The sequence below is a fragment of the Zonotrichia albicollis genome, chromosome 10 (assembly GCF_047830755.1).
Source record: "Zonotrichia albicollis isolate bZonAlb1 chromosome 10, bZonAlb1.hap1, whole genome shotgun sequence".
Lineage (NCBI taxonomy): Eukaryota > Metazoa > Chordata > Aves > Passeriformes > Passerellidae > Zonotrichia > Zonotrichia albicollis.
The window spans coordinates 6,841,080-6,868,383 of NC_133828.1; the positions used below are offsets into that span (position 1 = coordinate 6,841,080).

General features: G+C 41.3%; 1 protein-coding gene across 11 annotated transcripts in view; it reads right to left on the reverse strand.

The window, feature by feature from the left end:
• Positions 1-26,840, reverse strand: part of R3HDM1 (R3H domain containing 1) — a 51,742-nt gene extending 24,902 nt beyond the window's left edge. For 5 of the 11 annotated variants that reach the window (XM_026793977.2, XM_005487908.4, XM_014267657.3 and 2 more), the window contains exons 1-14: positions 26,702-26,840; positions 25,678-25,888; positions 18,593-18,634; positions 18,056-18,145; positions 12,686-12,800; positions 10,576-10,654; positions 9,008-9,067; positions 8,786-8,926; positions 6,251-6,359; positions 6,059-6,154; positions 4,715-4,752; positions 4,582-4,632; positions 4,213-4,424; positions 396-650 (exon numbers count right to left, since the gene is read on the reverse strand). In XM_026793977.2, the coding sequence (XP_026649778.2) occupies positions 396-650; positions 4,213-4,424; positions 4,582-4,632; positions 4,715-4,752; positions 6,059-6,154; positions 6,251-6,359; positions 8,786-8,926; positions 9,008-9,067; positions 10,576-10,654; positions 12,686-12,800; positions 18,056-18,145; positions 18,593-18,634; positions 25,678-25,848 (1,459 nt within the window). In that variant the 5' untranslated portion in view covers positions 25,849-25,888; positions 26,702-26,840. Of the gene's footprint in view, positions 1-395; positions 651-4,212; positions 4,425-4,581; positions 4,633-4,714; positions 4,753-6,058; positions 6,155-6,250; positions 6,360-8,785; positions 8,927-9,007; positions 9,068-10,575; positions 10,655-12,685; positions 12,801-13,897; positions 14,133-18,055; positions 18,146-18,592; positions 18,635-25,677; positions 25,889-26,701 lie in introns of those variants that run through there. The other 6 variants (XM_074547903.1, XM_026793976.2, XM_014267659.3 and 3 more) reach the window with 6 other exon arrangements.
• Positions 26,841-27,304: the final 464 nt, after the last annotated feature.

The window sequence follows — 27,304 nt, forward strand, 5'->3', positions numbered from 1 at the left end:
GTCAATATAAATCCTTTCTCAGGCTGTCTCCTCTCACTGAAACTGTGTTATAGAAACACTGGAAAGGAGGTTTTCCGCTCCTGAAAAAAGCTGAAACAATTAAGTTATTCTGTGTTCTGGATAGTAAATCATACAATTTTCGTATTTTGTGCAAGTCACTCACATATGCAAGTTAAAACTCTTCTAGAGAAAGTCATGTGAGCTTACTCATTCCTTTGATCCTCCAGTCATGCTTCCTTGTTAAATAAAGTGCATTGAATGAACACAACCACATTCAAAAAAATAAAGAGAAAAATAAAGGACAAAGGACAATACTGACATGAAGCCTTATGCAAGCACTCGTGCATTTTTCCAGTTCCCCAGTGTAACAGAGACAGCCCCAAGCATGTACCAACCTGTCTGAGGGTTGACCAGCACACTGCCAGGCGGGATGCCCGCTGCTTCCAAGGGAAGCAGAAAGAAGCTACTGCCAGCAGCAGGTGCCACTTGGCTCATGGCACCATCAAAGGACAGAGAGTTACTAGAGCTGCCAGCTGGGTACACGGCAGGCGTGCCAGGGGAGGGCTGGCTTAGAGCTGCCACTGGAAGAGGCTGCTGGCTGTGAGAGAGAGAACCCGTGGAGGACCCTACACTACTAGAAGACTCTGAACCTAGGAGAGGAGTAATGAGAAATTGGTTTTACCTAGAGACAGTAACATCAAGCTCACTTTAAATATACACTTGTAAGTGCTCACCCTGAAAGCTCAGCATTAAGCACATTATTCACAGCAGCCTGGTCAATGGATTCCCCCTCCATCTCCCCTGGAATACCATTACAAGGTCCCTTCTGTGAACCAAGGGTCAATTCAGCACTGCTTTGCACTGCAAAGTAAGGCTTTCATATCTAGCTTGGTTTTCTGGCCAGAAAATGCATATTTATACCTCCAGAATTGATGGAAGTGGTTGGTCATTAGTGCAAGATGGTGGAGGGGATGCACTGAGGCAGTGAATCCCAGCCCCAGCTGCTGCAGCTGTGCAGGGAATGCAGCTGCAGGGCCCTGCTGACCCTGTGGATCTGCTGGCTAAAGCCTCGTGCCCTGCACACAAGCAAGGAGCAGTATTTCCACTGCTGGGGGTCAGATCTTCTCTGACTCACCTGCTGGACAATTTGCACTATACTAAAACCCTCAGCACTGTTTCCTCCTCTGACAATTTGCAGGCTGAAATCAAGAATATAGCTAGAAAAAATGAAATGAGGCTAAGATGGTAGCTTTAGCCTGGCTTTATGCAACAATTCAAATGTCAAAAGACAATAAAACAGCCAATTGAAATATCAGTACTCATTTTACAGATATGAATTACTATAAACATTGCAAGGCAGTGGAGAACCAGACCCTGAGCTTCCTGAAAGCCAAGGCATGCAGCTAAAGGAAATATTCCAAAAGTCCAGTATGGACAGGTCTGTGGAACTGCTGTTCCCAGATCACCTGACACCTGGAGCTTTAGGTACACCATTTAGCAAAGACTTTGTAAGAAGTGTGTGATACTTGCAGTACTTGGAAACAGAATACAGTTGTTTAAATTTACAAACTCCCCATTAGCAGCCTCTATATAATCTAGAAGAAAAAGAAAGACTCAAAAAGCTCTCAGATGGAATTTATGTACTGCTTGAAGTTACTCAGCAATCCCTTATAAAAGTTGCTAATTATAACCCTTCAACTTGTGTTTACAAAGAGAGCATAGCTTGAAGCATTGGCCTTTTTTATTGCTGAATTAAGTGAAATCAAAGCTATTAATTATAAACTGGGTGAGACAGCACATCCCAGCTCTGTAAAACCCTCATTGCCTGAGCAGAGTTACTTGGATTCATTTCCAAGTGTGTTCACTTCTAGATTATGCAGAGAAGTGAGGCTGAAGCCATTGCAACCAGAGCCAATTCCATCCCTGAACAACGTGAACAAGCCCAAGCTCAGCATGTGCCCATCACCACAACCTGGAGCTGCAGGAAGCAACAAGCATCAAGGTGGGCATTCCCAGCCTGGAATGCCCAAATTCTCAGAATGCCAAAATAAAGACTCCAGCAAAAATTTTAAGAATCCATTTATGTTGTTGAAATTTAGCCAACAAAGATTTCTAAGAATGTATTTTATTGTCAGGCTGCAGTTTCTTTTCAAGCTGTGCCAAATAACATCACTACACTGCTAAATGGAATAACTCCATATGATGGCACAATTTTACAGCAGAAATACCTTGAACTGGTTTGGGTCTTTTTTTATACAAGTATACAATGGACAAACAGAATTTGTTACTGTTTTACTGCATTAATATATAGCAGTGTGGCCATATGCCTAAAAGGTGGTAGTGGTTTAAGGAAAAGCAAAAAATTTAAATAGATCCTCTTGAAAAAACAGTTTTATAAATAAGATCAAAGCCAATACTAATAAGGTAAGCAATCATATTCTGCTTTTTTATAGTTCTGTTCCAAATTCTGAAGCAGCCACCAATAACACACCCATGTATTACAAGCCTGAAAATTCCCCAGAGATTAGCAACTGCAACAAATTATGTTGGCATTTGAAATACAAATATTTACTAAATTTCATTTTTGACCCACAGAAGATTCATTCCCATATTTTCTGAGATTTTGTTTTCACATTAATTACATATTAACCCCCTCTGAAACCCTGACTCTTGTAAGTATTTTTGAATTTGAAAATTAAACAGTAAACTTCATTCCACTGACCTCATTTCTCAGCAATCTAAAAATTAAGTAAGCATTTGAGCCATATTCATTTTGATTTAACAAAAGAAAAGAGAACACAATAAAAATAACTACCAATTCATAGGCTTTAATGCTGTTTTATCTGACTAGAAGGATAGCAGTGCAGAATTTCCCAAGATGTTGCAATGCAGTTTTGTGTAGCCATGATATTTTCTGAAAAATCCTTTCCTTAGGATTTTTCCTCCTGAGAAGCTGAGAGGCCTCAGGAACAAAATGTAAACAATGGTTATCTGCTGCTGTGGAATGCAACAGGTGGGTCTGTGATTGGTCCTTGTGGTTGTTTCTGATTAATGGCCAATCACAGTCAGCTGGCTCAGGCAGAGAGTCTGAGACACGAGCCTTTGTTATCATTCCTTCTTTTTCTATTCTTAGCCAGTCTTCTGTTGAAATCCTTTCTTCTATTCTTTTAGTATAATTTTAATATAATATATATCATAAAATAATAAATCAGCCTTCTGAAACATGGAGTCAGATCCTCATCTCTTCCCTCATCCTAAGACCCCTGCAAACACGGTCACGGTTTTGCCCCACTGGAAATCGAGACCTGAACCCCAAATATTTGATACTAAAATATTTCTGGTAAAAAATGTTTCCAAACCCTTTGCATGAGATGAAAGGCATTGGCACACTTGGAAATTCTCCTTCTAAAGCCAGAAGGGTTCGCTGCATTTGTCACATTACGGCTCTAGGGCTGGGTCAGTAGGTGTATCCCAAGGGAATGGATGCAGGGAGGGGAACATCAGGCATGCCCACCCTGCTCAGCCCCGAGGCTGCTGTACCTGCTTTGGACAGCCCACCCTGCTCAGCCCCGAGGCTGCTGTACCTGCTTTGGACAGCCCACCCTGCTCATGCCCAGAGCCTGCTGTACCTGCTTTGGACAGCCCACCCTGCTCAGCCCCAGAGCCTGCTGTGCCTGCTTTGGACAGCCCACCCTGCTCAGCCCCAGAGCCTGCTGTGCCTGCTTTGGACAGCCCACCCTGCTCAGCCCCAGAGCCTGCTGTGCCTGCTTTGGACAGCCCACCCTGCTCAGCCCCAGAGCCTGCTGTACCTGCTTTGGACAGCCCACCCTGCTCAACCTGCTTTGGACAGCCCACCCAGCTCAGCCCCAAGGCTGCTGTACCTGCTGTGGACAGCCCACCCTGCTCAGCCCCAGAGCCTGCCCTGAGGCTGCTGTACCTGCTTTGGACAGCCCACCCTGCTCAGCCCCAAGGCTGCTGTGCCTGCTTTGGACAGCCCACCCTGCTCAGCCCCAAGGCTGCTGTGCCTGCTTTGGACAGCCCACCCTGCTCAGCCCCAAGGCTGCTGTACCTGCTTTGGACAGCCCACCCTGCTCAGCCCCAAGGCTGCTGTACCTGCTTTGGACAGCCCACCCTGCTCAGCCCCAAGGCTGCTGTGCCTGCTTTGGACAGCCCACCCTGCTCAGCCCCAGCTCAGCCCCAAGGCTGCCGTACCTGCTTTGGACAGCCTGCCCGTGCTCTTGCTGCTGCCCGAGCTGTCCCCGCGGCTGAGCACGGAGATGCCGCTGAAGCTGCTGGCCTTGGTGACGGCGGGTTTCAGGTTGCGCAGGGAGCTGTCCGAGTCCGTGCTGCTCCAGGGCCGCGGCTCCGTCTCCGTGCTGCTCTGGTGGCTGTTGGCCGATCTCCCCGATGCCTCCTTATTGATTCTGCAAGTTACAAACTCAACTGTTAGCACGAGCAGTGCTTGCAAAAGAAGGGGAAAAGCAAACAACCAAAAAAAAAAACCCCGAAAAGCAAGAAAGAAAAGGTAAATGCATGCAGAATACTTTGGGTTTTGTTTTTTTAAAAGAAAGCATCAAATACCTAAGTATCTGTCGTCTTTGTTGTGTACTATTAGTTTCTTCCTCCTGGATTCTGTTGACATTTTAATAAGATAGCTTAATATTTATTAAGAAAATAGGAAGACAAAACAGAATTAAACAGCAAATTTTCTTACCTTTTATCAGTGAAATAATTCTCTTGGGAACACAGGGACTGAGGGGCAAAGAAGTGCAGAAATTAATATGAATGGCATTTAGAACCCCTACTACAGCACACACAGCAATCTGGAGTTTTCTGCATTGTACACAGACTTCTACAGCACCCTCTTTATAGTAAGCTGCCTGAAAAACTTTACCTGTTGGTGAACAATTTCCATGAGGAAACAAGACAACATAAAAAGGCCCATGTGCAGGAGATCAAAGTCAGCATGAGGATAGTTACAATGCTGAGTTGGTTTCTATCAGATTTTTCTGAAGTTACAGTTCTTCCCTTGGGCCTTTGGTGCCTTCTGTCACTTGCAGCTGGTGTGTGATTGCCAGGGCTGTCACAGCACCTGAGCTGCCTCGTCTTCTGCTGGGAAGGGTGGAGGGGGAGAGGCCACTGCTGCTGCACTAACTGCTCAGCGCCCTGGGTACCAGTCTGGGTGAGCTACAGAGCACATGGAACACAACCAAAAAGGCTGCTCCTGACTCAAATGATGTTGTCCTTGACTGTGACTCCCAACATCTGGCACAAAGCTTCTAAGGGTTTAATACACAGTAAATTAAAATGCAAAAGGAAAATGTAATTTTATATCCAAAAGTCGATTATTCTTGTTTGCAACTAAGGTGAACAAAAAAATGTAAATTAGCCTCTCAAGAGCTCATTACTCTCTTTGGAATCTGGTTTTGGATGTGCAAGAGTTATAGATAAATGTCAGAAGTGGATTATTAAAAGTAACACGTATATTTAAAGACATATTTGTTCTGTTTCACTCAATATAATCACTACTTGCAATTGAATTGTAGCCTGTAATGTTGTCCTGTAGGGTATCTCCAGTCAGGAGATCAGATTCCTGACAAGAATTTCACATATGGGACCTCAAATTATTTTACTGTGACCACTCATAATGTGGCTGCTATACATACAAGTGAGAAAAGAGTTTTTTTTTGTTTTTAATTTGCTTGGTTTTTTTTTTTTTTTTTTCTTTTAATTATTGCTCTGAGCAACTAACATGATTGCAGTAACAAAAATCAGTGACTTAAATTGCAGTGAGGGACAAAACAATGCAAAGGGGGAAATGCATAGCACTAGGTAACACTAGAGAACACTCAATAATTCTTGGGTTGTTTGAGTTTCATACAGCAGCAATTAGAGAAAACAGATTTCTCAGTAACTGCAATATCATTTAAAACTCACTCAGGCCTCACTCTCTTATCTGCTCAGTGTCATTCAGAACCAGTTTCCTGGAAAGCCACCTGTGCATGTATGGGTGTGAAGGGTTCACAGAAAACAGTGCCAGACTGGTTTAGATACGTACATCTTGTGCAAATATCCTTTCTCTAGCTCTCTGATATTCTTCTTCACGTTCTTCTATAGATTTACTTCTTCTGTCATCTTTTAATCGTATTCTCATCTAAATTAAGTGGTACAGTGTTATTTTGCAAAGCAAAACAGTAAGAATGCACAATCAAACACAGCAAGTGGAAGGAACAAGCCATGTGTGCTTTACCTGGTTGTCATCTTTGTCTAAACTAGAGTTATCTCTCTTAAGGATGTACCGCTTCTGGAAGTCATCGCTCTTCTCATCCTTTATATGCTCACAAAACTTTTGGTCAGGTCTGAGAAAAGTTGTTACAAACAAAATATTTATGGTTTTGTAAACATACTGTACACACAGTGGAAGAAACTGAAATATATTCAGGTGTAATTTAAAATATACTTCATATTCTAACTGAAATAAATAGACTTTGGCTGTCTGGGCAATGGAAAATATATGGTGCACCCCTGACAGATCCTGTCCTGAGGCATAACAAACCTGCTTTTAAAAACCTCTTCCTCCTTTCAAAGCTTTTGCTGCAACTCCCAGTTAAGGTGGGAAGCAAACCACATGCCCTTGGGGAATCAGAAGTGCTTTTGAATCCCAACTGGTGCCATGCAATGGATTTTGGGCATGCATGGAAGGGAAGACAGGTGTTTGCCGCTAGAGCCGCAATACCTCAGAGTTCATTTCAAGGGAAAACAGAAGAAAGAAGGTAGAGGAGAAAGCACTGAAACTTAGAAACTTCTAAAACAAAATTAAGCAGAAATGAGTAAGAGAAGAACAGTATAATGCAGGCAAGCAAGGGCTTCACACAGTCATAGGGAGAGAGTGAAGCAACAGATTATAAATAATGCTTTGGTATTTTATCTGCTTTGTGAAAGAAAAGTGGTATTTTGCAAAATCCTTGTTATTAAAGAGAGATACCAAGTACCTGAATAATAAAACGACTGCTATTGTAAGAGAAGAGCTCAGACAACCAGGAAATATTTGTCTAATAGAGGACAGAATAAATGTATGCTCTTCTCTATTTCTGTGATTTATCATTACCTAGGATTTCTGGAGGGAGTGAGGGGAGCTTTTTCTACGAAACAGCCAGCCCTGCCTATTGGGTACTGGCTGCCCAAACATAATTAGCAGGCATTTCAGAGAACCTTTAGACTGTCTTACCTCTTTCTTTTAAAGGTCTCTGAATTTACTGCCCTGCAATCACCAATCCCACTCCACTGAGACGTGCCAGTGTGCACTGGGTGGTTGATGTCAGTAACATCCCTGCTCGGCGAGGGAGCCGCGAACCTGCCTATGAGGAAAAGGTAAGTTTGGCTTTATTCCACATGGAGCAGATCTCCAAGGTTTTCTTTCTAAATTCTTATTTTGTATCCAAAGTGATTTAAAATAAGAATATTGAAAACATCAAGAATCTTTATGTCTACAGGTTAGATGAAATGCCTGCTAATTAGTAACTACACCTACAGGGGCTTCCAGAGGCCACAAGCTATTTAAATATGGTCTAATTTTTGATTAGTTCTTATGCCACAATTGAAGTGGTAGACTGAAGCTTCATTCTAGAGATGTTGGTAGATGCAAAGGCAACAGATTTGAAATGTTTGGCTTTCTAGGTCAATTGAGATATAGATTGTACAGCCAAAGCAAAAACACATACATAAATAATGCAAGTATTCAACATACATTTAGGCTCTCTATATATTTCTAAAATTTCTGAGGACACACTGTTTACTTAAGTGAAATTTCAGTGTGGCATATCATTTCAGTCCTACTGACTCTAAAAGAGGGTGGATAATTAGATTTTTTTCTCCCAAAGCTATAAAGAGTGTACCTAGAGACTGAGATTAGGATATGCAGGCACTGTCAACTCCTATTTTCATGTTCAAGACCAACAAAAAACAGTGTCAGGCAAATGCTTTAAGTTAAAACTAGAAACTAGGTGGCATAAATATGTCATCACATTAGACCTTTGTCTGTTTGAGAGAGAATGAGGAGACAGAGCAAGTGCAGAGAATGGAGAGAACAGCTGGGTCCCTTGAATGAAAACCTCAATTCCACACAGGTTTCAGAGCTGCTGTGGCCCCAGTGCTATCTTCTCTGCAATATGGATTTTCCTGGAGGTTTCTCCAAGAGCTCCCCAGCCCTCCCAGTAAAGCAGCTTGTTAACCTGGTTGACATTTTCACTGATGTCTGTCTTTCCTGATATGTTTATTTGTAAGGCCATGAGAGATCTGTAAGCAACATTATTCCAACAGAAGAACTTCAACAGCTGAATTTTCCCAGTAGAATTTTACAATACAAAAGCCACAGTTGTGCAAGTCCCCTCCCTTCACCAAATCAGAAATGACCCTGTTCTAAGATAAGAGCTGGCTCTGCTATCCAAAAGAAACAAAGAATGCACTTTGTACACTTTACTGGTGTAAATCTTTAAAGAAATAAACAGTTGCTATAAATTTGCATTTCACAGAAACAAAATTAGCAATGCATCTCTGCCAGAAAAGCAACAACTTAACCCAGAGATAACATCCTTCTTTCCCCAAAAGAATTCAAACAGATCCCATTATTACACAGCAAGAACATGAACAGTACAGAGCTCTCAGCTACCTCTCCCTGATGCCTCTCCCAGTGAGGAGACAGACCTCAGCTGCTACAGCATCACTGCCTCACACATCCCAGCGTTAGAGCTACATCACAAGGGTTTTTCAAGGCTTTGGCACTTACATTCTTGTATTGCTAGTTTTATTTACTATGACTGACTTCCCACTCTGGTCCACGTTGTGCTCTAATCCAAAGTAAGCAGCTACCCTGTGCAACAGCATTCTATGGTAAGATGTCATTGGGGGAAACTTTTTTCTTGGTACTCTGGAAGAAAGGAATAGTAGCTTTATTAAATAAACAGGAACACTCTTGAATTCTTTTTTCCTATGAGAGTACAGTACTTACTCATTATTACCAATGAAATCTAAAATTTCCTGTTCTAATTTCAGCAGCATCATTCTGTCCCTGAAAATAAAAACACAGCAACTCACATATGAGACACTCCAATAACTGCAGTTGTATTCATCTTAAGAATACACAGATCAGGGCTGTGATCAAGGGATGATGGCAGACTGGAAATAGGACCAGCAGGTGTCAAATGCAGAATTTTTAGGACAAGGTATTCTTTTTTTGCTATTTTGCATTGAACCATGCTGTTTTGCTCTCAGATATCAGAGTACACAGATCCTCCAAGAATTCCCTGCCCAGGAGGCTCAGCAGGAAGCACAGTCAGGAGAGGACAGGCTCCAGGAGGAAAAGCAGGGCTGAGGGAGCTCCTTGCTGCTTGGTGTGGGAAGGGAGTGTGCAGAGGCCTCAGCTGGCCCTTGGATTGTGAAGCACATCAGGGGATCACTGAGAAAGTGGTGGGGGCACTTCACCAACAACCAAGGGCTTAAAGCTGGCACATGTGGCAATGTGCTGACATATTAGAAACACAAAAAAGCTAAAGCTCAAGGTGGTAGGAAGGAACACTGTTTCTAAAACTCCTTGCACTGGGTTCTAATAAGCAATTAAGATGCAATGAAATCCAGTGATGCACAGTTCATAATCTGTGCACATCAAGTAACCAAGCTTCCCAGTCACTGAGCATGGAAACACATGGAGCTCTGCACTTACAGCTCCTTGTTTCCACTGGGACGCTTCATGGCTTCAAACAGGAACCACCTGCTAAGTGTCACAGAGGTCTGTGCTTTCTGATTTTACTCTACAGGACTATGGCTTTGGCCATATGATGGCTCATGTCGCATTTATTCTGAATAAAATGGAATCCAAATAAATTACCACATTGGAAGTCCTACCTATAATATGAATGAGTAACAAATAGCAGTGAAGCAGCTTTTGTGGCAGGTTAACAATTGCACCAGGTTAACTCCTTGCCTTGCACTATGCCACAAAGCCAGCACAAAACCCCAGTGAGGGAAAGAACAAACAAGACAGGGACAGACTGCAAACCTCAGAGCAACAGAACCAGGTCAGCTCTGTTGCTAACAAATGATAGACTTGGATTAGGTCAGATTTGGTTTCTCATGTGCAAAATGAAAATCTCTAACTACAGTTATATGGTACAGCTTTAAAAAATGCCTTTATCTATAAATTCAGTGCAAGACAGATTAGGGTCAGAAGGCAGTTTGGTCTCTAACAAGCAGGTGCCATGACAGTGCAAGGTTTAGAGACAATGTACTGAAGCCCATTCAGGGAGAGAACTGCACATAGACTGAACACATCATTTGCACATTAAGCATTAAAAGTATTTAAACCACTTCAGTGTCCTGAGCCTCTGCTCAAAAAGCAAACCAATTGCAGTGGTGTTTTAGACAGTCTGCAACAGAATCTCACCTGAATAACTGACATGGAGAATTAGACATTTAAGAGGGGGAAAAATAAAACCACAAACAAAAAAAACAGGTAGTGTGATGCCTCAGGCAAAATGAAGAAAGAAAAACATAAAGAAAGTTGACATTATTGATTCTTACCTGGGATTGTTTTTTAATGTATTTACTAAAAATTCATGAAGATCTATACCAGTGGAATCTGTATACTCCTGGCTGGAATCTAAGGGAAGGGGGAAGAGAGCAGAATTACACCCTGAAGAAGCTGTTTTCCAATTATTGCTGTACATACTACATATGGATCAATACTATATAACAATGCATTAAGTACATTGTTGCCAAAATTAAATGCTTGCAGTTTCCAGGAGAAAGGCCCACAAGTCAAAAACAAAACAGAAAACCCACCACCACTCCTATCCCCTAATTCTAGGGTAATGCAGAAGCAGGAGTTTCATTAACACTACCATTATAACCACTGGCTCTATGTTGTGAAGCAGGTAACCACCTGGAGAGACCCAATTTCCACCAGCCTGCCACATTTTCCCTCTATCCCACGCTGCAGTGTGTGTACACATCTGTGGAGCAGCAGCAGCCCATCTACTCAGCCACTGGATGTTGCCCAAAGGAATTTTGTAATTCAGAATGTAAGTTTAACCTTCACAAAGTGGTGTTTTGCACTACTAAAAATCCTTGTTCTGTTGGGCTTTGTTTGCACAACGTCATGTTTAGATGACTACTTTTTCCAAAAGTAGGCTCAACCTTTCCCCTCCTTTCCAGTTTCAGAGAAGCAAAGTATTCAGTTACATACTACCCCTAAAATCTGTCCCTAACAGGAATGATTTAACCCCAAATCTTCCCTTACATGAGCACCTTTGAGTTGCAGGTACTAGGATCCAAACCAACAGGTGCTGGAACAGGATTTTTGGAACTGGGTGTCTTCCAAGAACTACTTATGTGCTAACCTAGTCTGAACTCAGTTAGGCACAACTCAAACTTATGCCCATGTCCCAGCTCTTCCAGCTGCCCAGAGAGTTTCAGTGAAACCAACCAAGTCTGAGCATTTATAGTCTGGAATTACTTTTGATTCTGAAGAGGAGAAGGCAAAAAAGGCCATCCTGACAAAAATGTTAAGATTCAGTAATAATTTACTTCAATTTTTCTAATTTGCAAGTGAGCAATGATTTAGTGATAATTACTAGAACTGATGCTAAAATTCCATAATTTTCTATTTTGGCATATCCTATATTGGGAAGTAATTAACCTTCAGAGGAGAGAGTGGTTGCATTCAGAACAGCCACCTCTACCACTGACATTTTGTCACTTTACTCTCAACCCCCCATCATTACCTGTTGGGTATTTGGGGGTGGTGTTTAAGGCATTTCAAACACTGAGATTTATAAATGCAGGTTCTCCATCTCAGTGGTTTTTATTTCACAAATACCTGGCTGGCAGCTGGGACAAGCTGCACTGAAATTCCACATGAGGAATACCTTCTGGGATTGGGGGACATGAGTTGGACAAGTGCCACTTGTCTCAAAAAGAATTCCAGCTCTAAAGGTATTTCCTATACTCTGGCTGATCTAAGAGATTTAGGTAAACATTCTGGATATTTAAAGGAAGAGCTGAAAAATGATTTGCCAACTGAAATGCATAAAGTCTTCTACCTGTAGGAGGCATCAGGCAGCATGGACATGAACTGATAGTTTATGTCATTGATTTCACAGCTCTCTTTCAGATTAACACCCATAGATTTTCAGCACACAGACTGTAACTTTAATCCACAAGGCAGGAATATTTAAGTGAAAACATAATACTTGTCCTTTTTATTTATGTAGTTCTACCCTTACTCCAAAACTTTACTGAAAAAAATTCCAGATACTATCAGAAGTAAAATAAACAAAGGAGAACATAGACACTTCAATTTCACAAGCCCAGGAACAAGACAGGAGCTTCCACTGCCTTGTAAAGTCAGCTTAAAGAACACTTGGACACAACTGAGACAACAGCTGGTTTTTTATGCTGCTCTGCACAGTCAGGACAAAAAAGAAACATTTGCTGGAGTGTTTGATGAAGTCTCTAAAGCTCTCTTTCCTTCTCCTCTAGCTCAAAGGTGTCTGATCTATTTGCTTCATTTGCAAATAAAATTAAAAAAAATAATGCAATGTTTATGCAATGAAGAACTGGAAGCAGAACTGTATTTTCATATGTTCTTATCTATACAGTATATTGAATAATACAAGGAGAGAGAGCAAACCTCTTGATAACATTTTTCTGGAGAGCTTATCACTGGATTTTTCCTTTTCTGATTCATCTTTTGCAGGTTTTTCTTCTTTTTCAAAAGACTGTGACAACTGGATCTGAATTTTCTCCTGTCAAAGAGTAAAAATCAGTCACCACACAAATTATTTCAAACAATACCTGCAGGAGAACTGTTCTGTATTACCTGCAAAAATAATGAAGCAACAACAACAAAAAATTTGTTTACCTATTCTTTCTGATTCCACATGTGCTCCATGTTACCACACAATGAAATTATTTATCAGTAAATCAGTGTACAAAGAAGGCATAGAAAGGATCACAGACATTTTAGAATTTACACACACTTTCCAGGCCCTGAATGCTATTGCAAAATGAATTCAAAGTATCTTACTCCATACATGTAAGAAAAGAATCAGGTTTTTCAGATGTATAAATTTTATACTGCCGCTATATTTTTAAATTATGTCTCATCCACGATGCTTTCTTCCTCCCCATTCTTCACAGTTCTTTACTGTAAAAGCTTGTTTCAAGTTTTGATTTGGTTCATACCAAGAAAAAACAAAACAAAACAAAAATTTCTATATAAGACCAGCATTTCCAGATCCACAAAAAGGGGAAATATTTACAGTACAATATATCAAGGCAAAGTCTGCAGACCTGTCATCAAGTTTCATAACTTCCTGTGTATTTTGATAGAGTAGCTTTTTGTGCAATCACCTCAAAATCTGTGGTTTTATATCAGCAGGTGAACTATTATAAAACCTGTTTCTCAATACAGCAAAAAGTTTCCCTGTGAAATGAGTGGCATAATGCTCTCCTAAACACCCTGAACAGTGCAAGACTGCAGTTTGTTTTCCATCCCCTTCCCTGTTTCAGGTTGTCAGTGGAGGACCAACACACTTCAGGCAGCCAGAGCCGAGGGGTTTGGGAGCAATGGAGTCACCAATGCCTGAGGGACTCCCATGAGAGCAGTGGCCAAGTCCTGTCAGAACCAGACTCCCCTGTCACCTTGTAACTCCCTCAAATGACAGTTCTGCTCCCCCAGATGCCAGCTGAGTGCATGCTGTCACCTCCACATTCCTGACAACATCCAATCCTTCCCAATCCAGAGAGCCGCCCCTCACGCACTCCTGCCCATCCCGGCTCTGCCCTGCACCTTAATCCTTTCCCACACAAGTCCTCTCTCTTCCCTCAAGCCCCTTCTTACCCACATGCAGGCTCTTGCTCTAAGCTCTGCTCGTGTGTCATTGCCCAGCCTTGATCTCAGCCGTGGAATGCAGCCAGGGTTAAATTTAGCCAGGATCCCCCAGGCTGGAGCTGCTCACGTGCCCGCCCGCAGCCACTCCTGCCTGTGGCGGCACAGGGGAGCCCGGCCCCAGCCAGGCTCTGCCCAACGGGAGCTCCCTCTGCAGAGCCACAACTGCTTCAAATGAGGGAAAGAGGCACTGAGAGTTTTACCAGCTCTCCCTTTCATTAGGACTTTACCCCACAATAAATGTTCCAATTAAACCTCCTAATTAATGAACACCCACTAAACAACAACTCAATGAAGCTTTCCCAGCTTTGGACAGGATCTACAAAGAAATCTGATAAATACCAGCAAGTCACCAGCACGGAACTCTCTCATCTGATTCCCTCCTATCTTGAGAATTCACTTGGCTACAAACCTTAAGGGGTCCAGAACAAGTCTCTGCATTCCTTGCCTCATAAACCTGTGGGTAATTTAAATGAGCAATTGATTTGTCACTACAAAGTGTTCTACACTCACCATTCACCAAGCAGCTGTGTAACCTTTATTTGAAAAAGAAATGTTGCTGTCATATTAAGAAGTTGTTCCTGAGTTGCATTCACCAATGTGTTATCCTCCATGTTACAATAACACTCTACAAAACTATCAGGAAATTAAGGAAATTTTCACAGTCTGATGTTTCCTCACTAGAAAAGTGACTGCAGCTTCCAAACTCATTCCAAGTAATGCACATAGCAATAGTTTAGTCAAAGGATCTCAGCAAGTAATCGTTTTCATACTTCCTTCTCCAACAAGAGCTAAAAAAAGGAATCACCATCTGAACAGCCAGTTCTGCTACTACACCAGCTCTGCTTCAAAGTGTGATACACCAGAACTGGGTACCAAAGGGCACTTGCTTGTGATTTCATGCTATAAAAACTGTAGCATCTAATTAAATATGACCTACTTGACTAGAAAGCTGCTGAAAAATCTTTTAACTTCTCTTCCCCTACAAAACTCTCTTAATCCCACCCTGTTTGCAGCAGGCCTCTGCTGGCATTTGGACTGAACCCTTGGCCTAACTCTGATCACCCATCCCAAACCCTCATTGCAGAAGAGGAAATTGTCACCCAATTTTGATGAAAGAAGAAAAAGTTGAACAAACAGGAAAATGTCCCAAACCATCAAAACCTGATAAATCCTGCCAGCTTAACACATTTGGGAAAAAGTAAGAATCCATCTCAAAGGCCTACATCCTGAGGCTGGGCTTTCTACCAGAAAAACCAACATAAGTCGATAGAAATTAACATTACATCCCCTTGCCTTCTCCTCCCACTCTCTCTCCATTGGGCTATTTTATTTTGCTTAGAAAGTTCAACATTTTGAAGATTTATTTACTTGTTACTCATAATAACAACTGTCATTCATGTGAAAACAGTTCTTCCTTAGAGAGGCTGAACTGGATCACCCTTTGCAAATGTTTGTACTTTGTGTTGGAAAATAGTCAGAACAACCTGATGTTTACACAAATGATGGCAAGAGAATATAGTTAGAGCTACAAAGATAAAAGATCAAACATATCACAGTTATGTTTTTCCTCTCACAATACATTTGTAAGCTCATACTTTCACAGTACCTTTTAGTTAAGGGCTGCCAGTGCTTTTTAACAAGTATCAAAAATATGCAAGGCTCTTATCTAGGCTTCTCAGGAAGAAGCAGTATCTATCTTCCTTCATGTTGCAATTGAAAATAGAAACATAGATCAGAAAAGAAATTCAAGAAATTCATCTGCTTGAGACAATTTCTTTGGTCTGTCACCCTCTTCCATCACAGCCTTGTGAGGAGGAGCAGCCAGTGGTGCCTCCTGCACCCACCTGTGTCAGGAACCTCACCCTGCTGGAGCTGCTGGTGTGAAGGGGGACTCATGAACAGTCACAGACAACACCATGGAGTTATCTCCAAACTCACACCACTCCCTAGTAAAGTACATATATTTTTCATCCTACCAAGCCTAACACTTTCTAATAATTGAAAATTGTGATACTTCAAATATCGGCAGCAACATTATCCTAAATTTTATCTGTCTTGTGTCTTAAAACTAAACTGGAAGCCTCTTTTTAGTTGCAATCAGAGATACAACAAAGCAGTGACTATTCCAGGAAGGGGAGCATCAGACATGATTCTCCTGCTGCAGAGACACCTGTGCAAGGCAGGCTCTTCCTTCTCCAAGCACTGCACCTCCCACACACCCCAAGCACAATTAATGCTTCAGGGTGTGGGGCTGGAGGCATATTAGTCCCAACTGCATTGGCACATATGAAGAGCTCTCCCAGGCTTTCCCAAAGATAGTTTGGGAAAGGAGGCAAAATGGGTGAAGAAATTGTGGTTACAGAGGGCCATGGGAGACCTGTGCCCCACAGGATTGCACTCCAGCATCAGAACTTGTAACAGATTCCCACTTCTAACTCTCCAACACATTTCTCCACCCTCCAGGGAAGAACTAAATTTGTTCTAGCAATCATTCTCTGCACAGCTATTGGGATTCATAAGCCATTTCTCCTACATTACTGCTTCCAAAGAAAACTCACAGCTAACTCTAATTTTGTTCTTAAGGCAATCTGCTCTCTGGTATTCCTTTTGTACAAACTTACATTATCACACAATCCAATTCATTCAGCAGAACCAGCCTTGACATCCCTCCTGCTGCTGCAAGGACTCCTTTCAAGGGCCACCTGGCAGCACAGAGCTAGGGACAGATTCCCAGAGGACTTGGCCACAAACATCACCTTATAAATGTCTGATTTTAAACCATTCAACACATGGGCTTGTGTGGTGCTGCAGGTTGGAAATGCCTCTTATGTTGGAAATATACCACTCATAATCAGTCCACCAAATCAGGTTTGTTGTCATTTGCTACAGTGACTGGCAAACTGCACTGCTCCAGACTGAACAACTCAGCCTGACCAGATCCCTCAGTCTATTTTGTTATCTTATAGGAAACATTACAAAGCAATCATTGTAAATTGATTTGAAATTGACTGGAAATCATTGTAAACATCAATAACTCTCCTGTTGGCTTTTAATCCTTTACTCTGCAACCTATTCCAAACTATGACTTAGATTTTCATCATGGTAGCAGGCCCAGTTTCTGAATTCCTCTGGTCAACATTTCAAATTCTGCTAGATTAGTAAAAGCCTACAAAAATACTATTTTCTTATTTTTCCAAAGGAACAAAACCCTGCAAACCTGGAGGGTTTCAGTCCAAACCTACTGTTTCAGTCTCAAAAAATTTTTAATTAGCTTGACAAAAACCCACATGAGCTCTCAATGTCCATCTTTCCTCAGAACTGAATTACCACCTCTCCAGCAAAACCCCCTCACATCCTGCTTTCTACTGCTTCCTTCTTAACCAAAGGCAGACTTTTCACAAAAGCACAGTTTAGAAGCTTTTCAATAACAGCAAAGGCCCTTTTCTGTTTTGATAAGCATGAACAAACCCAGCATTTTGATGGGCCTCACTCATGCACAGAACCAAAGCCAGCAGCAGGGTTTTGTTCTGAAAACACAGACTGGTATGGAGGTAAAGTCAGGAAATATGGATTTTGTTTAAATTCTCTAAAGTAATTTTACATATTTTGTTCAGCATGTAGGAACTTCTGTAAGTGTGTTCTATAATTTTAACAGATTAATTCAGATATACCTCAGGCAGGTATTACAGAGCTACCAGCAACTGGGACTAATATGCAGAAATTCAGTTACAACACCAGAAATCACAACTGTTTCCATTTTCAAATGTTCAAAGACAGTAAATTAGGCTCCACACTAATCACAATGTTTCTGTCTTACTAATTGCAGACAGCACTTAAGCAGTTTAAGAGTCCCTTAAGTGCACTGTTGGACTAACAAGTTAAAAGAACTGACAACCCCCCTCTTTCTGCCCACAGATATCAACCAGCATAGCTCAGGGAAAAAAAGCAGCAAATTCTGCACCTGATATTATCACCTCTATTAGATCACTATAAAAAAAAAAATAAAACCAGATGGTATCCACATATTTAAAGAATACCCAACAGACTTTCTTTTGAACAAGAAGTTACTTGAAATAGTTCCAGAAACTTCAGTAATGTGATTTTTACCTGGAGGTCCTGGGATATTTCAGCTGTGGGAGGTGGTGGATATTCTTCACATACAGCAAGGCTCCGAACTAACTTTAACTTTGTGTTTGACTAAAGGAAAGTATGTAAAATTAAAATCTATGGCTTATAAAAGATAATATAAATATACCATAAGCCGTTATTTTTTTCATTCATTATATGAAAAACAAAATGGCTGAAAACAGCATTTTTCACGTTTTCAATAGAATAAATAATTCCCTTTAGAATGAAAATACCCAAGCAACTGCAGCTTTTGAAGGCACTACCAGCACAATAGAGCACATCTAAAGAAAAGTAAATCAAACACTGGGATAAGTGTTTCTCTCCGTTACAATAAAAAGCCACCAAAAATATAAAGGCAAATCACAAAAGCAAACAACTAGGCAAGACAAAAACCCAACAGAATAAAACAAAGCTACAATGCCAAAAAACAAAACTGAAGGCACTTTGCACAAAGTAACGAAGCTGCACCAAGCACGAAGGGCTCCCTCCGCATGCCGGCCCGCCGGGCTACCGTACCTTGGAGCGCTTGGCCGTCTGTGCCAAGGACTGCGCTGGCCGCTGGGACGGGCACAACAGAGAAGGGCACAGTGTTAATGCTCAGGCTGTACAGGAGAAAGCTGGGACAGTTAGCACCGACACGGCACCGCTGGGACACCAACAGCAGCTGCGGCGGGGTCGGGGCTCTCCCGCTCGCAGCCTTCATTTCCCTCCTTCATTGAGCAACAAGAGACAGCAGAGCACTTGTACAGGAACCAAGCATCATCCTTGCTCAGTGGCCATACTCTCTCAGCCAGCTCTCAGCCACACTTTCAATTCTTGTTTCTTAATTTCCTTGGCAACGTGACATGGTTTTTATTAATTTCCTTCCTACTCCTGAAACCTTCCTAGAAAAATTATATTAAAAAAAGGAAAGCATTGCCCCTACCAAGGGAACAGATAACAGATGATAACCTATCATCAGCAGCTTAAAACATGTGGGATCTTTTTCTTTTACCTTGGGACCTATACAAGTATGTTCTAAAATGGGCTACTGATTTTTTTTTCATTTAGTAATTTACTATGAATTAATATGCTTTTTCTCCTCCCAGAGCCATTTTAGTAACTTATTATGCAATAATTTGCTTTTTCCTCCCAAAGCCCTTCTTCTATTACAATTCTTCCTTAAAATAGATTACCAGGCTTTTACTACAATATGCAGAGCTGAAAGGTACTTTTGAATCAACAAAAGCATTTAATGATTTGTTAACTGCATAGTTAAAACTAACTCAGCCCTCAGTGCCAGCAGCACAAGAATAGAAACATTTAGAGTGACATCACATAACTTAAGTACTGGTTTCCCTGGAGAACTAAAACTGATGAATAGACAAGCTTTTAACAGAACAGGTTTTAGTGAACACAGGTCTAATATTTGTAAGGAGAAATTAACATCAGTAATGCAATTTCAAGTGTTGTTTAATGGACAATATTTCTTCCTTTAAAAAGGAAACTGAAGTGAAACTCCACTGGAAAACTCCATAAATGCAGCTCTCCTTGCCTTAGCTCAGAGGAGATGTCTCTCAAGCACCTGAACTTCTTAGCAGGGCATAAAACATCACTAAAAAGAAACCTCACCTACAGCAAAGAGCTCTACCATGTAAAGGCAGAACTGCTTTTTCTCTCATTTTCCTCAAATCCCACATGTCTATTTTGGATGTTGCACCAGCTTAGCTGAAGAGCAGCAGAAGGGAGCTCATTTCACTATGTAACAGAATTTTAAATAGCTGCACTGAAAACCAACTGAACTCAGCAGCAGCTTTGTAAAGGAAGCTTGCTGAGATTTTGAGCAGCAGAGACAGCTCAAATGCTTTCATACCTGGAGCCATTCAGACTCTGAGTTTTACTGTTTCCATACCTGGAACCACACAGAGACTTTGAGATTTTCTGTTACGTGCAAAATATGTTTTCCTTTCCATCATCTCCTCTGAAAGCATTCCTTGCATTCTGAAAGCTGGCACTGCATATCCCTGACAAAATTTCAAGCTACTAAATTTCAAAAACTGGATGATTTCCCAAGCTCCTATCAATCACTCCAGCCTCAATCAGCTCAGGTGTGTTCAAATCAAGTTGTGTAAATTTAAAGTCACATCAGGACTGTCAGTGGAGTCCTCAGCTCACTGTCAAGAGACAAAATAATCTATACTCAGGAAATTGTTTACTTTTGCAAAATTTTGCAAGCTTTGAAGCCAGTACATAAGCCAAAAGAATGTATGGAAGGAAACACCCCGGATCCAGATTTGATAGGGCACAAGAGGGAATTCAACCCAGTTATACAGACATTGAGGTACTGCTCACTAATTAGATAAGTCACACATCTTTCAGTTATTTTTAAAAGTGATTTGAAAAATAAGAGGAAGAAATGGTTGCTGGGACTAAACACCAATAATATTGGGGAGAGCTGGAGGGCCACTGTAGGAGGGAGGTTTTCCTTCCCAGATGAGACAAGTATAACTCCACCCATCATATTCAAACTTCTCATCTAGAAACAACTGCCCTGTCCAACATTGCTGTGGTAGATGTGGACTTCAAGGGTGTCAAACCCCAGATTGCCAGTCCCCCAGGGCCAGCTGTGACTGTGAGCAGTGAGCACCACACACATCAGGGGAGAAGCACAGGAACAGAGCTGGGGGGGCTGCAGGGACAGCTCAGGCCAGCACAGCCCAAAGGTGCAAGGGCTGGCCTGGAAGCACAAACCCCAAATTCCTCTGGCACCACCAGCAACTGCCCTCTCAGAGCTTGAGATGGGTGGGTACAATCCAATTATTCCTTTCTTGGATAAAACCACACTGACAGAGGATGACACCACTTCCACTGGAATTCCAGGACAGCAGGTAGCCAATGTACATTGTAGCTGTTAATGCACATTTTCTCTCTTTTCAGGCTCATGAATTTTATCTCTGTCCTAATTTCTCTGTATTTATGAAGTTTTGCTCCTACAGAACATCTTTATGTTCCCCATTTATGAAAAAGAATTTCTAGCTCATTTAGAATATGCAATCCTTGGTGAGTGCAAATTCGGCAATTTCTTTATATTTGCAGCTCTCAAAGACTTTCACTGCCTTAAGAAAACACTGTGTTAATGAAAGCCCTATTTATAGCCATTATGGGCAGAATTTCAAGACAGTGTTTAAAAGCAAGTATTTCAAATAATTGCATAATGAAAATAATGATTCGGTTCTTGCCTTTGATGAAACCCCACCAACACAACTTTTAAGATCAGCTACTATGCTACATTTCCAACTGCAAAATAAAAAGGGAAGTAAGACAGCCTTTATCAGAAACATATAAATAACCAGGTTTTCAGTAGGAGTATTTGCCTACTTTATTTTTTCCTAAGTACCTCACCAGCTCACATATATTAAATGCAAAGAAAAGATCTGGAGCTGTTACAAGCCTTCCTCTACCATCAGTGTGCTGTCTAAACAAGCTGGATAAAAACAGGTCAGGCACAAGATGGCAAACTCAGACGTGTGAAGGGTTTTGTGAGAAGGGGTTTTATTTCTGAAGCACCATTTGGGCATTTCTGAGGATAGGCACAACATGACAAACCTCAACAAAGAGTCCTCTAAGGACATTCAGCTTTTTACCTTTCTGCAAAATTAGGTCTCAATTTTAAATCCAGTCAAGGGTTGCAGTCCCAGAGCCATGGATAGCTTTGGAATGCTGAGGGAAAGAACAGTGTGGTCCATGGTCACTTGCTGTCCTGCATTAGTGAGCAGTGACAGCAATTTTCCATGACACAGTAGAGGATGACTGATGGAAAAATAGTTTCACCCTTGGACATGGAGGCAGCTCAAGAATAAGAGAATCTGCCCAATCATTTATCTATTCAAAAGTATTACATCCCATATTTTGGAGACAAAGACAGGTAAATCCTGACAAGACTGGAGAAGAGGCAAAAAAAGACTTCAGAGAACTTCAGCTGTGAAACAGAGAGGGAAGCTCAAGGTTTGTGTTAGTACAGAAGGAAGATACTTGCAGGAAGAGAGATGTCAGCTTGCTAAGTAAAAAAAATTATCTAATTGCCCCAAAGGACAAGGATGCCTAATTAGCATAAAGCAAAACCAGAATTATACTCACTTAACACAACATTTGCCTTGCCTTTATCACACAGTAGATGGGTACAACCCTGCACTCATGCCATGAGGCTTTTTTGGGTTTTAAAACAGAAGCCTTTCTAATAATAACCATAAGGGACTGTTTTGCAGGATAAATCCAGGATCTTTAATTTGTTGTCAGTATTTCCTGCAGCTTTGTCCTTACAGTGGGTGACACTGTCTCACCATCCAGAGCCAGAGGCAACACAGACCCTGTATTCCAGCTAATTCTGAATTCATTGCTTGGCACCTGGCCTGGGTAAGATGAACAGGTAGGAGAGCAGTGACTGGTGAACCAAAACCCTTTTGATTACAAAATCCACCATAGTGCTGATGTGCACATGACTTCTGTCAAAGTACTTTTCATAACAGTGCCTCTTGTCTCCAGTGCCATTTCAATGACACTTGAACCTCACTGCAAATATGCCAGCTTAGAAATGTTCTCTGTATCAGTAACACTACTTGTGCACTGCTTAGAGAAATTGGGAGTGCTGGCCATGCACTCTAATTAGGTCTTTTCCTAAATTCCTATTCATACCTCCAACAGCAGACACAGCAGCCAATCAGTTATTAATGCACAACCTCCAGATAATCTGGAATTTACAATCACAGTTACATTTCAAAAAACAACCATCAGTTTCTGAACTGTGCTGCTCCAGAAACATGCCTGAACTCAATGGCCCACGATGGAATGTGCTGCAGGAACCTATCTGATCATTCAGAATCCATTCATAAGAGCACACAGCAATGGAAGGAAGGTGTAGCTAAGATCAAAGTTGATGATGGAACATGGTTAGATGATCTACTTGATAAATTAAGCATTAAATTTATCATTGAGTATTCCATTGATGGAATGTCAAGTTCAGACAGAGGAAAAATCACAGCCTGTTTCTTCCATGGCCTAAAGAAGTCAAAAATGAAGTGCTAACTGTACTGGGGAATGTGACTGCAGTTTGTCAGGAGGTACCAAACCTATTCTGCCACCAGGGAGGAGAGGCAAACCCAACCCCACACCACCTCCATACCCAACCCATCCTCTGAAGCACTCAGTTAGTAAACAAAGTACACAACAAATTCCAGTAAGTTCCTGATAATCCTTTCTAACATTTCTCAGCAAATTCGTTGCACTTTTTCCCACCACACAGTAACATTCAACCTGCACTTAATGACAAGTACTATGTCCACTGAAACTTCATCAAACTGTTTAACCATCCATTAGATAAAAACTTGCTGAATACTGTTGTTCCACAAGGGTTTTTTACTATGGACAACCCCAAGTTTTTGTTTTGTATTTTAGCATAAAACATGCTCTAAATGGGAACTCCTCAAATATGAGGCTTATATATTTGCACTGGCAGCCTCCACAGTACAAATGACATTGACTTCTGCTGATCTCAGTTGTTGCAAGGGGCTTGCTGACAGTAGCCAGGTTCCATTTGGTAACTGTCTGTCTTCCTGCCACCCTGGAAATCTGCACCCCCAGCCTGAGTTTTGAATGAACTGCTCAGGTAACATCAGTGTTGTGATTCTGATGGACAGTGCAGGACACCACACTGACAGCAGAGCTGTTTGTACCCACCAGCCTTCACCTCAGTGCCCAGTCCATTTTGTGCATGTGAGATCCTCACCTCAGCCCCCAGCTCCTGCTCCTGAACAAGCTCCCAGCCCTGGGAGCAATGAACCCCTGCCTGCCCACAGCCCCTGCCACGTTCATTCATCCCTCTGCACTCTGAGGAGGCAGCAGCAGTTGTTTGCAGGAATGTCTATTTGTTTATTTCTTACTTGCCACTTGAGTCTCATAGAAATTTCCACACTAAAATTTGTTAAATGAAAAAATGTGAATGAGATTTTTCCAAACTACTCAACTGCATGAAAATAACTAAACTCCAGATTAATTTTTAAGGCTCAGTACTAGAATATTCCATTAATTAAAGAAAGCACCAGCTCAGCTATAATATCTCCCAGCTTTTCAGCAGTAGTTATTTCTCATGTTGCAAGAGAAATATTTCATTTCAAGGATTTATTTTTTCCATAAAATTATCTATTTACACTGATGCCAGCCTTAATAAAGCCAGCAGATATTAAAGTGTAAAACTATTGTTATTGCAGTGGTCTACAAGATTTATCTGGAAGCAATTTAACAGAGCAGCTGAAGCTTACTTTACTCAGTGGAATATTGAATTGTTAGTCTTGAACAAAACTACTCCCCAAAGAGCCTCTTACTCAAATCTCAATAACAAGAATCTAATAAGCTACTGTCCTGTTTTTGCAACGCACAAGAGATCACTCAGATCCCAATCAGGATTTTTATAAAAATTTGTTTAGTATTAACCCACAGTCACAAAATTCCTATGGACAACGATAGTTTTTGCCTAACACAAGTTTCTGTGTTTCCTTTTACAAATCTGGCCTGTTGTGTAGGTTGTGTCAGAAATTTTCAGTTGCTTTCCTGAACTCCTCCCTCATGTGAGCTGCTGACAGCTCTCAGGTGGGCAGCCTGAGCCAGGAGTGAGCTCTCTCTCACACCTAAATCTCAGATTAGATTAAATGTGCTGCCACAAATTCCTAACCCTTCCTTATCAGTGTGTTCTCCATTAACACAAGGTATTTTCACACTATTTGCTTTGCCTCCTTCTCACTTGAAATGTGATGCCATGACTTCCTTACAGGTACTTCACTTCTCCCACCTCCCAAAGCCATCCATTTCTATGCCTCAGCTTTTCAGTGGGTGCACAAGGAACTGCCTCAGCTTTCCTGCTAAAAGTCACCTCCCAGAGCTGTCAAGCAGTGAAGATCAGAGAGGAGAAGGTGCAGGGAGGATGTGCTGCCCACCAAGGCAGGATGAGGCTGCCCAGCTCATTCTGCAGGTGGCTGGGGCAGCAGCCAGGCCTGCTGGCCTCAGGAGCTCTGGATCCCTCTGGCTCCTGGCATTTGGATTACCTACAGCTGATTACTGCAGCCTTGTGCTGAACAGCTCTGCTGCAAAATCCACACCTGAGGCACCTGAAAGTGCAACAGCTCAAAAGCCCTGGGCTGGCCAGCCCTGCCTGGCTGAGCTGCAGCCCCATGGCCAAAGCAGCAACACATCACACACAGCCCAGCTCCCAACTCTGGCAGGATCAGCAGCAAAAGCCAGCCTGAGTTTGTTCCTTGTTCTGCTACAATGAAAGACTTCACATAGACACTCAGGGAAACACAAACATGGGCAAATTGTCTGGTTCCCAGCAAGACCACTCCTCTACTTCACAGAATGAAAAATGACTGAGTCATGTTTATGTGAGTATAAACAGAGAAGTGGGGCAAAGGAGGAGAGAGGAAGCAATAATCATCATATTTGCTTCCCTAAAACCAACAAAGTTTTCCTCACTGTACCAAAGAAACATACAAGAGGATCAAGAGAATGGAGAACAAGCAGACACAGACATTTAACAAGACATACAGGGAAGAATAAAGTGAAAAGTTTCTTACCGGCATATTGTTTTTGTTATCAGGACAATTTTCATCCTTTTCCACTTGAATCTCTTCCTCACTTCCTGATTTTTTGAGGTTTTCAACTGGGTCTGTATCTTTAAATTCAGCTTCTGAACCCTTCATTGTATCAGTTTCATCTTTTACAGTAAGAATATCAGACATCCTCATTAGAAAAGGTTATTTTAAAAGTCTACAAGAAATATGGAACCTTTAGGACAAAGAAAAAGTTAATTATTGAGTAATTTAAAATGAATTAAAAAGCCACCCATACCTAAAGAGCTACCCAAAATAAACACGATTTTGCAAAAAGGATTCCCCCTCTGCTATGACACATTTTCTGTCTTGTATTAGGAGTGATTTGTTTTTAACCACTTTTATCAGTGGTCTGTAACAGCAGACATCCACACAAACAAGAATTGAGAGCTACACTCTTGGATAACGCTCACAGATTTTCTCTTCCACATTTAAAAAAACCACCTGAACATTCAGATACTCCCAATCAAACTAGGCTCCAACAGAAACAAGGCAAGATTTTCTCAAAGGAAAAGAAAATCACATGTAGATTTATCTTTAAAGGGTTAGAAGTAAATAGATGAATCATAACAAACATTCATAAATTTCATGAACTTTTAAAGTTTCCTTGTTGACTGGACAAGTTCTGAATGCAGGAATTACCTTACTACAAACTGTAGCAAAACTAGTCTTAATAAAATTAAGCATTCTCTCAAAAATAACAAAGAAGAAAGAAATAAACAATTTAGTAATTAGGATAATAACCATGATCAACAATTACAATTTATAATAATAATTTTAAATGTTATATAAATAATTAAGCCCCAAATTTTCCATGGGAAATAAGAAACACAACTCCTTGTCATTACTCAGCTACTGCAAGATGTAAAACCAAGGATTTTCCATTTCCTACAAGAAATAGAGTAAGATCTGAATGCCTAAACTCCTCATACGAAACAAATAACAATCCTAAGAGTGTTATGGAAAAGCTTAGTGTTTGATTTAGTACCTGATATGTCCTAGAGTTTGGGGATTGTGGTCTCCCACAAAAATCAAATGGAATAATCCGAAGATCCTTTTCACAGTTGTCAGCCAAGATGTCAGTTGTGATGAACCAGCTGGAATCTGGCAGGAGGAGTCCCATGTCCTTATCCCCAGTGTAGAGTCCTGGACAGAACTGCTTGGTCTTGAATCAGCAAGAACATCCCTTTTGAACGCCTGAAAAACCAACAAAGAAAATTCATTCTACTTTTATTTGCTATGGAAGGGGAAATGGAACGTGACAACACCTAAAATAGTGAAATTCAGTAAATTACTGGAATAGTCATTTTAAGAAAAGAAAAGAGAAAGAAGAAATCAGCATTTGTCATATCCAACCTGCCTGCTCTATCTAGCAGCAGTAACAGTTTCATTGGATGTCCAAGACATTTCTGCATTACAGAGTTAACAAGTAGTCATAATAAACATTTTGTATGCATTCCTGAAACTCTGTTTCTATAAACAAGCAGGTATCTTCCCAAAGAGTCAGAAATGTGCAGCCCAGCAGGTGTGGAGGAGTAGCAGGCCATGAAAGCTCCCAAATGCCTGTCAGCAGAACAGATTTTCTCTTTGT